A 17234-nucleotide genomic window follows, 5' to 3' on the forward strand; every position below is an offset into this window, starting at 1 on the left:
TCCCAATATCCAAATCTTATCCATTTACAGCAATAAATGCATTTCTCTTCCTCTGAAGTTTTTATTAACAAATTTAACACTTTGATTGATAACTTTTCCTTCACTTTTCCAATCCTAATACCAAATTCAGTCATGTTATGACAATCACCTATAAGACACCCGTAGCATAAAATTACAATCTAATTTGCTTTTCTCTCATTATTTAATTATTTGTACTTTAAGTTTTAAATCTATACTCATTAAAATCATTATCCAAGCAAACTACCAATAAAATTATATTACCAATGGAGGAATTCTGCTTGCTGCAGACAACGAGGGTGTTAAAATCTTTAACTATAGCCCCATTTCTGACTCTTAGTAATTACTTGTACAGGAATTTCTTTCTCTCTCTCTCTCTCTCATACTATTTCTCTCTTTCATTCTCCCTCACACTCTCTCTCAATTCTGTCTCTCACACTCTCTCAAGCTCTCACTCACACTCATATAATATCAGTGTTGTCAGGAAGTCTGCTGTTACCCAAACCTATATTTTACTTCTCTTTTAACAATACATATTTATGTTCAAGTTGGGACTTGGTGACTTTGCCAGCATATATCAAAACAAATTATTCTTTGAATCCATGCATATAAACCTGTTCACTGCCTCTTGTGCCAATGCTCCCCTTTGTATAAACACTTGTGTAGTTTTGCTAGTATTGTTACAGGATCTATAAAAAGATGAAAGATTCTGGCAGCACATTATAGCTCCAGGTAGCACTGAAAGTTTTGTTAGATACAGTAATTTAACTGTAAAGTAAGAGGACATGGGTAGGAAAGGCTTTGAGGGATATGGGCCAAACGCGTGCTGGTGGGACTGGCATCTGGGTCAGCATGGACGTTAGGCCAAAGGCCCTGTTTCTGCACCGTATAACTAACTCTATGACTTTCAGCCATCAATTTACTTTGGTTTAGATTTAGTTTCGTGATACAGCATGGAAACAGGACGTTCAGCCCACCAAGTCCACGCCAACCCATTCACACTAGTTCTATTCTACACACTAGGGACAATTTATATGCCAATTAACCTACAAACCTGCATGCATTTAGAATGTGGGAGGAAACCGGAGTGCCTAGAGAAAATCCACGCAGACACAGGGAGAACTTTCAAACTCTTTACAGACAGTACCTGTGGTCAGGATTAAACCCGGGTCTCTGGTGCTGTAAGGCAGCAATTGTACTTTTGCGTTACTGTACTGCTCATGTGTTACATTTTTGTGTGTGCTGTGATGCATTGCATAGCATTGTTGCCCCTAAGTTACTTCAGAGACTTACACATAAAAGATTAATACAGAAGCAATACTATACTAATACAATGTTAAACTGGGAGCCTGCCTGTTCTCTCCTGGGACATTATTTCAAGAAGACCAGAGATGTTCCATATGTTATCTTGTCCAGCCACAGCCCACATCATTGAGGATGGCACAATGAGGCTGGTAGAGCTGCTGCCTCATAGTGCCAGAGACCAGGGTTCAGTCCTGACATCAGGTGCGTTCTGTGTGCAGTTCTCCCTGTGACCTCATGGGTTTTCTCCGTGTGCACTGGTTTTCTCCCACAACTCAAAGACCTGCGGGTTTGTAGGTTAAATTGCCTCTGTAAATTCCCCCTGGTGTGTAGGGAGTGGATGAGAAAGCGGAATAACATAGAACTACTGTGAATGGGTGATCGATGGTTAGCATGGACATGTTGGGTTGAATGGTCAGTTTCTATGCTGTATTTCTACTGAGCTAAACTAAAAATCTTTTAAATCATGGTCATTATCTCGTTCCCGGGAGATTTTTGAGGTGCCAATTATGGTGACTATTTTTATTCCTTAGCTGTAATCTGCAATGAGTGATTATGAAATTAGCAGTGTTACAAAATTTTGAGATTTAAAAAAAGTCTGCAATTTACCCCATCAGATAAAGCATAAAAAGAAGTTTAATTTGACACCTAATTCACTTTCACATCTTCAGTATTAAAAAAGTTATGGCCATTTTCATACTCGGAAATTAGCATCTTGTTCCCTATTGCTTTTCCATTGACTGAACACAAAAGCTGTGATCAAGGACAGTCAAAAGCCCATAACTTTCTTAAAAATTAAGAGAACTGAATGACATTTTCAGTTATTATAGATTTGAAGCATTATGAAACAAATATGAAACAATCTTACTTGGATGATCTGAAATTAAAGCATAAATTAGTTAGTTACCCAATTGTTGCAAATCACAAAATTCAATTACTAGATCTAAACATCTATCCATTTCTTAAGAAAAGGTTAACAATTTTAAAAAGCCTAAGTGTCCATATAACATTCACACAAGAATTCACAATATAACATGATTTTTAAATCTCATTGTCATGTATTTATAGGCCAAATGGAAGGAATTTAGTGTTTAATTCCTGTAAATGAATGGGCATTTAAATCATCTTGCGAGTTGGATTTTGTGGAACGCGCTGGTTTGGAACGTTGCGGTTGCAGTGAATTTAAACCCCATATCGGCAGGAAAAATACTGCCAGTTCGTATATTTACATAATGACATTTTCGCAACATGAAATTTTGATTAAAGGCATCCTAAGAAGCAAGTTTTATATGAAAAAATAAACGGCATACCTTGCTTTGTCCCCTACGTGAGATCCGTCCCGTTGTCGATGTTGACGGCATTTGAAGATGATTTTAATGTTACTCCAACAATTAAATGATCCAGCGCTAATTTTAATAAACTTAATAAAACGGCAGTCAAAGTGATTTTTCTTTAGCAACTAAACAGCCTGACAGAGATCGATTTGAATAGGCTGCAGAAAAATCGCATTTTAAACCCGCCCCCCTCTCAAAGGCGCCAAAGTCGCGCACACAGGCAGTGGCTGAACTGCAGCGCCACTGAAGGTAAGTTTTGTAACATACCTAATGAAATCGTGAAGGGATCAAAGTGGTCCTGATCATTTTATTTTAAAAATGAATCAATTAATGAATTTCCCTTTTTTTTAAAAAAACAGAAGAGTTGTTGATATATTTAATTGCACAGATGTATATTTTCTCCAATATATTCATTAAATGGCTGGGAATCCTCAATGCCATGTGGAACATCTTAAAATAGAGATATAATTATAAAAATAACATCTCAAATTTTGTTTTGAAAAATATATTCTGGCTTATGAAACATGTCGAATGTAAATGTTTAAACGTTGTTTATTATGCTTGCCTAAAAATGCAGAGTACATTATTGGCTTCACCAGCAGTCAGTTCAGAATGTTCTGTCTATTATCAACCCACCTGATGTTTCATTTCATTGAATCAGTGGAATGAAGTTCAGATTGGTTTTATATTCGGCAGACAGTTTGGTCTGTCTGATGAATCTAATATATTCAAGATCAAAATCTACTTCATTCTCCAATCTAATAATTTGATCAAATATGTTTGATTTTATCTTAGCTGGTCCACAACTGTAGATTAACTATGGCTGCTTCTAGCATAGCACTGAGTGGAAAAAAAACTGCCCCTTAAATGAATTGCTGCAATTAGGCATTCATTATTTATAATTTGAGAAATTCTAAGAATATACCATAATTATATTCTGAGTGGCACAGTGATGCAGTTGGTAGAGCTGCTGCCTCACAACGCCAGCGATCCTGAGTTTGGGTGCTGTCTGTGTGGAGTTTGCACGTTCTCTCTGTGACTACATGGGTCTTCTCTGGGTGCTCCGGTTTTCTCAATGACTTGCAGGTTTGTAGATTAATTGGCCTTTGTAAATTTTCTCTGGTGCATAGGGAGAGGATGTGAAACATAGAACATGAAATTAGTGTGAACAGGTGATTGAGAGTTGGCGGAAGTCAGTTGGCCATACCTGATTTTATGCTGCATCAATAGGCAATAGGTGCAGGAGTCGGCCATTTGGCCCTTCAAACCAGCACCGCCATTCGATGTGATCATGGCTGATCATCCACAACCAGTACCCCGTTCCTACCTACTCCCCATATCCTTGTACAACTGCAGTAGGACCTCTTTGCTCCTGTACTCAACTCCTCTTGTTATGAAGGCCAACATGCCATTTGCTTTCTTCACTGCCTGCTGTATCTGCATGCTTATTTTCATTAACTGATGCACAAGGACCCCCCAGATCCCGTTGTACTTCCCCTTTTCCCAACTTGACTATTTAGATAATAATCGGCCTTCCTGTTTTTGCTACTAAAGTGGATAACCTCACATTTATCCACATTAAATTGCATCTGCCATGCATCTGCCCACTCACACAACCTGTCCAAGTCACCCTGCATCCTCATAGCATCCTCTTCACAGTTCACACTGCCACCCAGCTTTTGTCATCCGCAAATTTGCTAATGTTACTTTTAATCCCTTCATCTAAATCATTAAATGTATATTGTAAATAGCTGCGGTCCCAGCACTGAGCTTTGCGATACCCCACTAGTCACTGCCTGCCATTCTGAAAGGGACCCGTTAATCCCTACTCTTTCTTTCCTGTCTTCCAACCAATTTTCCATCCATGTCAGCACCCTACCCCCAATACCATGTGCTCTAATTTTGCCCACAATTCTCCTATGTGGGACCTTATCAAATGCTTTCTGAAAGTCCAGGTACATTACATCCACTGGCTCTCCTTTGTCCATTTTCCTAGTTACCTCCTCAATAAATTCCAGAAGATTAGTCAGGCATGATTTCCCCTTCGTAAGTCCATGCTGACTCGGACCGATCCTGTCACTGCTATCCAAATGTGCCGCTATTTCATCTTTTATAATTGACTCCAGCATCTTCCCCACCACTGATGTCAGGCTAACTGGTCTATAATTCCGTTTTCTTTCTCCCGCCTTTCTTAAAAAGTGGGGTAACATTAGCTACCCTCCAATCCACAGGAATAGATCCTGAATCTATAGAACACTGGAAAATGATCACCAATGCATCTACAATTTCCAGAGCCTCGTCCTTAAGTACCCTGGGATGCAGACCATCAGGCCCTGGGGATTTATCTGATTTTCCTGTTTACTGTGAATTTTGTTCAGTTCTTCCATCATCCTAGAACCTCTGGCCACTAGTACATCAGGGAGATTGTTTGTGTCCTCCTTAGTGAAGACGGATCCAAAGTACCTGTTCAACGTCTGCCATTTCCTTGTTTCCCATAATAAATTCACCTGTTTCTGTCTTCAAGGTTCCAATCTTGGTCTTAACTAATTTCTTCCTCTTCACATACCTAAAGAAGCTTTCACTATCCTCCTTTATATTCTTGGCTAGCTTACCTTTGCACCTCATTTTTTCTCCCTATATTGCATTTTTAGTTATCTTCTGTTGCTCTTTAAAAGTTACCCAATCCTCTGGCTTCCCACTAATCTTTGCTATGTTATACTTCTTCTCCTTTATTTTTATATTGTCCCTGACTTCCCTTGTCAGCCACGGTCGCCCCTTAGACCCCTTGGAATCTTTCTTTCACTTTGGAATGAAATGATCCTGCACCTTCTGTATTGTTCCCTGAAATACCTGCCATTGTTGTTCCACTGTCATCCCCGCTAGGGTATCTTTCCAGTCAACTTTGGCCAGCTCCTCCTTCATGGTTCCATAGTCCCCTTTGTTCAACTGTAATACTGACACCTCCGATTTACCCTTCTCCCTCTCAAATTGTAGATGAAAACTTATCATATTATGGTCAGTACCTCCTAATGGCTCCTTAACCTCAAGTTCCCTTATCAAATCCCGTTCATTACACAACACTAAATCCAGAATTGCCTTCTCCCTGTGGCTCCAGTACAAGCTGCTCTAAGAATCCATCACGGAGGCACTCCATAAACTCCCTTTCTTGGGGTCCAGTACCAACCTGATTTTCCCAGTCTACTTGCATGTTGAAATCTCCCATAACAACCCTAATTACCTTTACAACATGCCAATTTTGATTCAACTTGCACCCTATGTTCAGGCTACTGTTTGGGAGCCTGTAGATAAGTCCCATTAGGGTCTTTTCACCCTTACAATTCCTTAGTTCTATCCATACTGACTCCACATCTCCTGTTTCAATGTCACCCCTTGTATGGGACTGAATTGTCAATCTGATTGATCGACGTTGATCAATCAACATGAAATGAGAGAAATGTATTTTACTTCAAATCGAAAGGTGGAACTCACTGCTGCTTGTCATAATTAAGAATTTTAATTAATATATTTATTCTTAAGAAGAACTATAAGCACATTTTCAGAACTCTGTTCTTTCTTTGATAACAGGTTTCATTTGGGGTGAAATAAAACAAATGTGGGACGGAGGACTTCAAGATTACATACACGACTGGTGGAATCTAATGGATTTTGTAATGAATTCTTTATACTTAGCAACAATTTCTCTTAAAATTGTTGCCTTTTTTAAGGTATTTGTCATTCCATACCTACTTTCTTCAATCCCACAATCATTCAAAAATATGCTGCATGCAAATATTTGCTCTGACTCAGTCAAAATGTTGAATTTGACAGTTCATGATAGCAGAAAAATTATTTTGAAAATTAAAGCAACAAATACCTTGATCTCCTTTGATTTTTAGATAATTATGAAAATAAGCGAATATGTAAAAACATAAAAAGCAAAGTGAAATAGAGTTAAAGGGAAGAACAATTATGAAAGTGGAAAATATCTGAGAAAGAGTGGAGAGGAAGGCAGGCATGATGAATGGAGGTGAGCGGCACATGGAACATGAAGATAAGGTTGGAGAAACAAATACAGAACGAAGGTTAGAGAGTGAGAAAATAAAAATAATAAATGAGAGCGTTAGAAAAAGATAAGAATTTAGGGCGGCATGGTGATGCAGCGATAGATTTGCTGCCTTACAGCCCCAAAGACTCGATCATGATTACGGGTGCTGTCTGTACTGAGTTTATATGTTCTCCCTGTGACCTGCATGGGTTTTCTCTGGGTGCTCAGGTTTCCTCCCACACTCCAAAGATATACAGGTTTGTGGGCTAATTAGCTTGGTAAAATTGTAAAATGTTCCTGGTGTGTGTAGGGTAGTGTTAGTGTATGGGGATCACTGGTCGGCGTGGACTCGGTGGGCCAAAGGGCCTGTTTTGGTGCTGTATCTCTAAATTAAACAAGGAAATAGAAAAATATGAAGGTGTTGTGGAGAGTGCTAGTGATAGAAAAACAATTAAATGAAAAAGTATAAATTGGATTTTAAAAAGATTTGATGAAATTAAAATAAATTCATCTTTAGTTGGTCCCTCCAAAAGCACAAAGTAGAATTGTCAGGTCATTCAACTCTGCTTCTGAAATTAAATCTACAATAGCATAAATTTCAGAGGCAAATACTAGAAAATAGCTCGGGTAGTACCATAATCTAATTTTTAGGTACATACAGTAATTACCATTTCATCACAGCTTTTGAAGCCATATTTGATAATTGGCCATGCTCAATAGACTGTGATAGAGTATTAGTGAGATTCAGATTCTTAAAAAGTGACACTGTGAGAACATTTGAAAGACATTTAGACAGGTACATGGATAAGAAAGGTTTCAGGGATATGGGCCCAACGCAGGCAGGTGGGACTGGTGTAGATGTGGCATTTTAGGCAGCATGGGCAAGTTGGGCCAAAGGGCCTGTTTCCATGCTGTACGACTCCATGTATTTTTAGAATGTCCAGGATACTAGGCATGTTTTACGATTAAAGTTTCAAGATCAGGGTAGACCTTTTGTATTTGTTCAGAACTAGGTGTCTCCCACTAGGACAATGTTTCTTTGATGCCTACTTGGAATATGGGTGTTACTGTCAAAATACTTAGTTTAAATTAAATTTTGACAATGAACAAGACATTAATCATAATAAAATTAATGTGATGTTGATATTTTTCCCCAATCATCTTTTAAATCCAATGGTTATAATTATAAATTAATATTTTGATTAAAAAAAATCCATAAGACATCGGAGCAGAATTAGGCCTTTTAAGTCTATTTTCCAACAACCCCATTTTCTGCCATAACCTCATAACTAATCAAGAGCCTATCAATCCCAAAAGTATGTTTTAAATTTTGATTATTATTTGTATTTACTGTTTTTAAATAATTTGGAGATTGACAGATGACTACTTTTTTTCTGAAATGTCCAAGAAGATGCAATGGGCTTTGTTAAAAGTTTGTTCTGAATTGAGAAGCAAGTCAGATAAATAGTTCTCAAAACTATTATTAAACTATTGAATTATTCAAAAAACTGCAGTTCCTCATTTATCAAATGTGTTGGGGTTCTGTTTTCCATTTTTAATTTAACAGTATCCTATAATTAACTAAGACTTTTAAGAAAAGATACTCGCTGTGTCATGTCCAGATTAACTGAAAGCGCAGCAGTTTTCACAGTCGTTATAATTATGTTTTCAAATAGATAAATATAATCTCTTGAATTTAAAAATACCTAAAAATACAGTCCATATAAAACAAACAGTACTTGTAAGCACCCAGTTACTATCCATAACATCTCCGACGAAAACTCAATAAAACAGCAAGACATGGCACTTACTGGCTCCATTGTTGGATTTGATATGCATGTTAATAATAATAATTAAACTTGACAATAATTCTGTTCCCACATCTTGAAATGGTTTTCTGATACATGTTGAGAATGGTAAACTTTCAAATTAGCAAAACACAAAGTGCTGGAGGAGCGGGTCAGGCAGCATCTGTGGAGGGAGTCGGCTCAGGATTTTTCTTCTGTCTGAATCGTCATCTGTCCTTTCCCTCCACAGATACTGCCTGACCCACCTCCAGCAATTGTGCTTTGCTCAAGATTCCAGCATCTGCATTTTCTTGTGTCTCTGGACTTTATATTTAGATTGGATATGTCAACAAAATAAAATTCATGCTGCTTTCTTTGAATGTAATTTACTGTGATAATTTATTGATATATAAAACAGAATATTTTAGCTTTGGAACACATTGCTATCAAGCTTTATCAAGTTCCTGTGTTAAGAATAGCAAAGTTAATGCAACATGTTTTATACTGACATTGTTATTTTGTTTAAAGTACAGTGGTTCTCGTCAACGTAAAGACTGGGAAATGTGGCATCCCACCTTGGTTGCTGAGGCATTATTTGCTATTGCAAATATCTTCAGTTCTCTCCGCTTAATTTCACTATTCACTGCTAACTCTCATTTGGGGCCCCTGCAAATATCTCTTGGACGTATGCTCTTGGATATTCTGAAATTCATGTTCATATACTGCCTGGTGCTGCTGGCTTTTGCAAATGGACTGAATCAGTTGTACTTTTACTACGAGACAAATGCATCAGAGGAACCGGATAAATGCAAAGGGATAAGGTGTAAAGAACAGAACAATGCCTTTTCAACGTAAGCTCCTTTATTCATTTTAATTGCACAAATGGGCTTCACGGATGTAATTTTCCAAGTTAGTAGCCACGTTTCTTATATGCATAGGAATGTTTACTTGTTTATGCAGTTATAACGAAACCAGAGCAAAGTTTTATCCTTGGATATTACAATTATACATTTGAACCAGTGGAACAAGTGAGAATCCCATGTCAACCATGCATGACTAAAGACCTTAAATTTCAAAAAAATATTTGTATGTTTTGTCCATGCAGTTTTCTACAATCTTGAAAATGAGTCCTGTGAACATGGATGGGTGGACATCTAATATTTTGTTTTCTTTTGCAATGTGGATTTGTTAAATTTGCAACATTTTGCTCAACGTGGTGAAGTACAGAGTGCTATTGTTGTCCAAGTTCATATTCTGTTGCTTTCAGGAGACCAAGGATAAATAAGGTAGTCAACATTTATTCTTCAGACTTAATAAATAAAGAAAACAATATGAGCATAAGATGTATATAAATGGTCCTCAAGCTATATCAAAACAGCCAGTAAGAGATGGAGGGTATTATTTCGCAAAATTTTAGAGGGATATGGGCCAAATGTGGATAAATGGGACTGTTGTATCAGCATCTTGGTAGGCATGGACAAGTTAGGCCAATGGGCCTGTTTCCTTGATGTATGACTGATATTTCCAGTGGAATGGCATGTAATAATAATTCTTAAAAGTGGATTTTATACGTATTTGAAAGTAAAAGAAGCACATGTATGGAAGAAACACAGGAGTGTCAAATAATAGATAATTCGTTTTCAAGCGCAGACAGGGCCACAATACTCAAACGGCCTACTTTTAGAACAATACTATGAATGAGTTTATACCAAGAAATTGTATGGAAAACTGTTTGCTTGGCACTAAAGCATCACCTTGCTTTAATTACCTGATTTAGTTTTATGTTCAAAACTTGATATGTAATAATCTACAAACTTTACAGTTGGTTTTTAGAGGCAGTGTTGGTGAATTAAGTTACTTTGCATTTTTGTTTTATTAAAATGTGTTCGTAATCTCTATTTTGTTTGAAAATGAAATATAGTTTGACAAGGTATTAACTCTTAATTTTGCAGATTATTTGAGACTCTCCAATCACTGTTCTGGTCAATATTTGGTCTCATTAACCTATCTGTGACCAATGTGAATGCTCACCACGAATTCACAGAGTTTGTTGGAGCCACTATGTTTGGAACATACAATGTTATTTCTCTTGTGGTTCTGCTGAATATGCTGATAGCTATGATGAACAATTCTTATCAACTCATTGCGGTGAGTTCTTCGCTATGATTATCGCGTTTTTTTAAAAAAGGAGTAAGTTAAAATACAATTAAGTGTTCACGCACTAGGCATCAAGCTAGAGATAAAAATTGCAGTGTCCTACAGCATGGAAACTGGCCTTTCAGCCCAATTCATCCATGCCACCCAAGATGCCCCATCTAAGATAATCCCATTTGCCTGTTTGGCCTATATCCCTCTAAACTTTTCCAATCGGCGTACCTGTCCCAATGCCTTTTAAGTGTAGTTAGAATACATACCTCAACTATTTCCTCTCTTTCCTTTATGATTTTGTACACCTTCTATAAGATTACCTGATATTTCCAGTGGAAGGACATCTAATAATAAATCTTAAAAGACAATTGGAAATGTATTTGAAAGTAAAGAAGCACATGTGTGGGAAAGATCAAGGAGTGTCAAATAGGAGATAGCAGACAGGACCAGGAGTCTCCTGAACTCCAAGGAATAGAGTCAGCCTGCCCAACCAAAACCGCATAGCTCAGGTCTCTCAAGGGCACCACCCTTGTAAATTTTCTCTGCATTATTTCTAGCTTAATGCCTGTTTTCCTATTGCAGGGTGACCAAATACTCCGTATGGCCTCACCAATGTTTTGCACAATTGTGACGTAACACCCCAGCTTTTCTACTCAGTTCCCTTACTGATGAAGGCCATTATGCGAAACATTTTCTTCACCACCCGATCGATTTGTGTTGACACTTTCAAGGAATTTGAACCTGTAGTCCTTGATTTCTCTGCTCTACAACACTCCCCTGGGCTCTGTGAATGCCCTGGTTTGACCTCCCAAAATTCAGCACCTCACACTTTTCTCAATTAAACTCCATTAGCCATTCCTCGGTCCGCCTGCCGAACTGATCAAGTAATTCTTGATAGCCAACTTCACTATTTACAATCCGACTCATTTTAGTGTCACCTGCAAACTACCAACAATGTCAACAATACCAAATTGTTAATAAAAATCACAGACAGCAATGAGTCCAGCACCAATCCCTCAGTGACCACTGGCATAGGCCTCCAGTCTGAAAAACAACCTTCCACCATCTCCCTCTAATTCCTACCATACCAACGCCATTGCCACTGCCCTCCATACTGTACTACCCCAACTAAAACAACCGGGAGCATACGCACGACTGCTATTAGTGGATTACAGCTCTGCATTCCACACAATCTCACACAATAAACTGGTCTCCAGCTGTCCGACCTAGGCTTCGAACACAACATCTGCCTATGAATTAAGGACTTCCTTACGGACTGGCCGCAGTCAGTCAGGATGGGACCCCACCACTCCCCCACTGACACTCAGCACAGGAGCTCCACAAGGCTGTGTGCTGAGCCCCCTCCTCTACTCCCTCTATACCGACCCACAGCACGAACACCATCATACAATTTGCAGACGACATGATCTGATCACTGAGGGCGAAGAATCAGCTTACAGGGAGGAGGTACAGAGGTTAATAGGCTGGTGCTCAGAGAATAAAAAAAACAAAAGAGCTCATCATTGACTCATCAAGGAAGAAGCAGGGTGACCATCCCCCACTGCACATTAACGGAGAAATAGTGGACAGTGTCTCGAGTTTCGGTTCCTGGGCACCCACATCTCAGCAGATCTCAGGTGATCAATTAACACGCACTCTCTGGTAAAGAAGACACAACAACGGCATTGCTTCCTAGTTCATTCAGGAAAGCCAACTTGCCACAACAGCAGTTAGTATCATTCTACCGTTGCTCCATAGAGAGTGTCCTGATACATGGCATCCTGATGTGGTACGGCAACACTTCTGCGGCTGACAAGAAGGCTCTGCAGAGAGTCATCAATACAGCCCAGAAGATCACCAACACACACCTGCCTGCCCTGGAAGAGATCTATAGCTCTCGTTGCCTGCGGAAGCCATCACGTATCCTAAAGGACTCATCTCATCCTGCACATCACTTATTTGCCCTTCTACCCTCAGGAAGCATTACAGGTCCATCAAATCACACACCACAACATTAACGAACAGTTTCTACCCCAAGGCCATCACCACTCTGAATTCTGTACTGAACACACAGCCCCCATAGCCAATATTTTGTACTACGACAACACTATACTGTGAAATATTGCATATTATGACGACGACGTTTTCTTTCCATTTGCTAATCGTAGATGTTAAGGTTTTTGGTCTATATTCCCCAGGTTTTTCTTTGGAGCACTTCTTAAATAGAAGCACAACATTGGCCTCCTTCTAGTTTCCCACACCTTACCTGTGTGTAACAATAATTCATATATCTTAGTCAAGGCTCTTGCAATTTCATCTGGAGCTTTGCAGTGTCCTTGGAAATATTTGATCAGGCCCCTGAGATTTATTTTATCTACATTTAGGACATTGAACACCTCCTTGACAATAATAGGGACTAATCTCAAGACATCGCCATTAACTTTGCCAAGTTCGCTTGTCTCCATGTCTTTCTCCATTGTAAATAGAGAGGAGAAATATTAACTGAGGGCTTTGCCCACTTCCTGTCCACACATAGATGGGCACTTCGGTTTCTATGATGTCCTATTCTTCTTCTAGTCACCCTTTTCCCTTAATATAAACTCTCTTTGGATTCCCCTTAATCTTACGTGTCAGAAAGATCGCATGCCCCATTTCGTCTTCGTGGAAGTGAAATGAACATTTGAAAGAGACCTTCACATCTCGTGTGTAACCCATTTGTCCACTTCTCATAATCAACATATCTATTGATCTTTCTATTTTGCATTCTAACTTGATTCCGCATAATAATTGTTATGTATTTTTCAGTTTAAGCTTAATGTGTTTGAATTGGTGTGGAGATACCAAGGTTGAGTTGCAATAAAGGTTTAAAATAGGTTGTCAAATTAACTTTAATGTAAATGACAGTAATTGTGCAATAAATGATTAAGCAATGCAAAAAATAAATTGCCAAGAATGTTTGGTTACACAAGCACCTGAATTAAATTAAATATCATCATAAATTGTTATGAGAGGCTATGAATCATGTATTTGCAAGTAATTACAAGGAATTATGTCATCTAATTTGATATGTTACAGGATCATGCAGACATTGAGTGGAAATTTGCAAGGACAAAGCTTTGGATGAGTTACTTTGAAGAAGGTGGAACTCTTCCAACTCCCTTTAACATTATTCCAAGTCCAAAATCTGTCTGGTATTTACTAACGTGGATAAGAAATCATTTATGCCTCAAAATGTTCTGTAAGCAAAAACGAAAGAAACCTGAAAGTCTCGGGTCTCTCGGGGTAAGAAATTTAAATTCTTTCTGCAGATGTTAATATTTTAACAAAGCTTCAATACTTCATCAAACTATATTGATTTCGTTATTTAATCCATTTATATATATTCTCTCATTTTTTAAAGAGGCGTGCAGCTAGCAATCTAAGACGAAATCATCAGTACCAGGTAAGTTTTTTTTTTAAACATCTCATTTTCTGAAGTAGCTAGTAATAATACACAAAGTAGCTACTAATTTATCAATCTAATGGTTGAGAATATATCTCTTGTTTTAAACAGTATTTTCATCAAAAGCTCCACAAGTGTTCCAGTTTTGTTAATGTAAACCACTTTCTCACCATGAGTCATACAATGTGGAAGCAGGCCCTTCGGCCCCACTTGTCCACACCGACCAACATGTCTTTGTCTCTGCCCCTTCTCTCTCTGCCCTCACACTCTATCCCCCCCTCCAGGTGCACCTGCGAGTTGGGGGTTATGCGTCAGTGGATAGGGCAGTTATGGGGTAAAAGGAACAAATGAATAATGTTAATATAATATCAAAGGGGGGGGGGTGGTGGTTACAGTGTGTGTGTGTGTAGGAGGGTGGTTAGTGTATGTGTGGGGTGGTTAGTTTGTGTGTGGATGGTTAGTGTGTGTGTGTGACGCCGCATGCCGCCCCCTAATTCCCCCATCCCCCCCCCCTCCCCCGCAACTGCGTGTTGGGGGAACAGACCCAACGGGTCGGCACTTGGTCTAGTACTTATTAAAACTCTGTGTGTGTGTGTGTGTGTGTCATTTTGTCTTTGAATCACATCTCCTTGAAAACCAGATGCAGAAACTGAGACATTTTTACATATTTCGGTAGAGATTTAGCTTATGATTTCAAAAATCCACTCCTCTGTAAATATGGTTAATTATGTCCTGAGTGTTTTACTAAAATTGTTCACCAATCTGACTTTGTTTCAAATATAACCGCTGGCCAGCTGCTGACGTCACAATAACGGTGATATTTTTACATATTCTGGTAGAAATTTACCTTATGATTTAAAAAATCCACTCCTCTGTAAATTTGGTTAATTATTTCCCGAGTTTTTTTTAACTAAAATTGATTACAAGCTGACATTTTTTCAAATATAACCGCTGGCCAGCTGCTGACATCACAACGCCTTTGTTTGTGGCCCACTTTGCTCGTCTCTGTGTCCCACTCTTCCTCTGTGTTCCCCTCTCTGCCTCTGTGTCCCCCTCTCTGCCTCTGTGTCCCCCTCTCTGCCTCTGTGTCCCCCTCTCTGCCTCTGTGTCCCTCTCTCTGCCTCTGTGTCCCTCTCTCTGCCTCTGTGTCCCTCTCTCTGCCTCTGTGTCCCTCTCTCTGCCTCTGTGTCCCTCTCTCTGCCTCTGTGTCCCTCTCTCTGCCTCTGTGTCCCCCTCTCTGCCTCTGTGTCCCCCTCTCTGCCTCTGTGTACCTCTCTCTGCCTCTGTGTCCCTCCCTCTGCCTCTGTGTCACTCTCTGTGCCTCTGTGTCCCTCTGTATCCCTCTCTTTGCCTTTGTGTCCCCCTCTGTGTCCCTCTCTGTGTCCCCCTATGTGTGCCCCTCTGTGTCCCCCTCTGTGTCCCTCTCTGTGCTTTGGTGTCCCTATCTGTGCCTCTGTCCCTCTCTGCATCCCTCTCTCTCTATCCCCCACCCCCCCCCCCCCCCTCCCTCTCTAGCTGCGTCAGCGAGTTGGGGGCAATGCGTAAGTGGATAGGGCCGGGGATGGGGTAAAAGGAGTGAATTAATAATATTAATATAATATCAATGGGGGTGGTTTGTGTGTGTGTGTGTGTGGGGGGGGGCGGGGGGATGGTTAGTGTGTGGGTGTGAGGGGTTGGTTAGTGTGTGAGTGACGCCGCAGGCCGCACCCACAACCGCTCGTTGAGGGGACGGGACCCAACGGGTCCCTCTTGGTCTAGTCTCCTTTAAACTTTGCCTCTCTTAGTCTTTGACATTCCCACCCTGCGAAAAAGGTTCTGACTTTCTACCTATCAATGCCAAATAATACATCGACTTTGGGGTTGCATCCACTGTTTAGCATGTATATGCTTGTGTTGTAGATTGACCAGATTATCATTTATTTTATATGTATGACTGGTGCCGATAGACACCCACATTCTGTGTGCACTTGTGTCCTCTCAATCATTGTTCTTGTACTCACCGACCAAGAGCACTTCTGCGTCCCCAGACCATTCACTGTAAACCCTCCCTCTCCCCGTTTGTATCCACCTATCACCTGCCAGGCTTTGTTCCACCCCTTACCTCTCTTCCAGTTTTGTCCCCCAACCCCCCACTCTAAATTAAATCTGAAGAAGGATCCCATGTTGAAACATTGTCCATTTCCTTCACAGATGCCGCTTGACCAGCTGAGTAATGCCAGTACTTTGTGTTTTATTCATTTTAAAGTGTATGGAGAACACATTTTCACAACATTCACCTTGGGTCATATAATTATGTACTCTTTGGCCATTCATAGCTTCCAGCATAAACCTCTGGAACATGCCCTTTCAGTTGGTAAAAATATTGTGACCTTTATTGATTGTTCTAATTGATCAATAACTCTTCCCAGTCTTGTTCTGATATGTTGGCATGTTAGCTATGTATGAAAAATGATGACTAATCCCCATCGTAATTATATATTTTAAGAAGGAATTGCAGATGCTGGAAAATCAAAGGTCGTCAAAAGTGCTGGAGAAACTCAGCGGGTGCGGCAGCATCTATGGAGCGATGGAAATAGGCAACGTTTCGGGCCAAAACCCTTATTCAGACTGATACAGGGTGGGGGGCGGGAAGAAGAAAGGAAGAGGAGGAGCCAGAGGGCTGAGGGAGAGCTGAGAAGGGGAGGAGACAGCAACGGCTACCGTAAATTGGAGAAGTCAATGTTCAAGCCGCTGGGGTGCAGACTGCCCAAGCGGAATATGAGGTGCTGTTCCTCCAGTTTCCAGTGGTGCTCACTCTGGCCATGGAGGAGACCCAGGCCAGAAAGGTCGGATTCGGAATGGGAGGAGGAGTTGAAGTGCTGAACCACAGGGAGATCAGGTTGGTTAATGCGGACCGAGCAGAGGTGTTCGGCGAAACGATCGCCAAGCCTACGCTTGGTCTCACCGATGTAGATCAGCTGACATCTAGAGCAGAGGATGCAATAGGTGAGGTTGTAGGAGGTGCAGGTGAACCTCTGTCACAACTGGAACCACTGCTTGGGTCCTTGAATGGAGTCGAGGGGGGAGGTAAAGCGACATGTGTAGCATCTCCTGCGGTTGCACGGGAAAATGCCCGGGGAGGGGGTGGTGCAGATAAAAATGGAAGAATTGACCAGGGA

At 40.2% G+C, this 17234-nt stretch overlaps 1 protein-coding gene across 2 annotated transcripts in view; it reads left to right on the forward strand.

The window, feature by feature from the left end:
* Positions 1-17234, forward strand: part of LOC129698382 (short transient receptor potential channel 4-like) — a 94081-nt gene that overhangs the window by 69019 nt on the left and 7828 nt on the right. For both annotated transcript variants that reach the window (XM_055637498.1, XM_055637499.1), the window contains 5 exons: positions 6240-6379; positions 9015-9337; positions 10439-10634; positions 13710-13916; positions 14035-14076. In XM_055637498.1, the coding sequence (XP_055493473.1) occupies positions 6240-6379; positions 9015-9337; positions 10439-10634; positions 13710-13916; positions 14035-14076 (908 nt within the window). The remainder of the gene's footprint in view (positions 1-6239; positions 6380-9014; positions 9338-10438; positions 10635-13709; positions 13917-14034; positions 14077-17234) is intronic.

Source organism: Leucoraja erinacea, chromosome 6 (genome assembly GCF_028641065.1).
Source record: "Leucoraja erinacea ecotype New England chromosome 6, Leri_hhj_1, whole genome shotgun sequence".
Classification (NCBI taxonomy): domain Eukaryota; kingdom Metazoa; phylum Chordata; class Chondrichthyes; order Rajiformes; family Rajidae; genus Leucoraja; species Leucoraja erinaceus.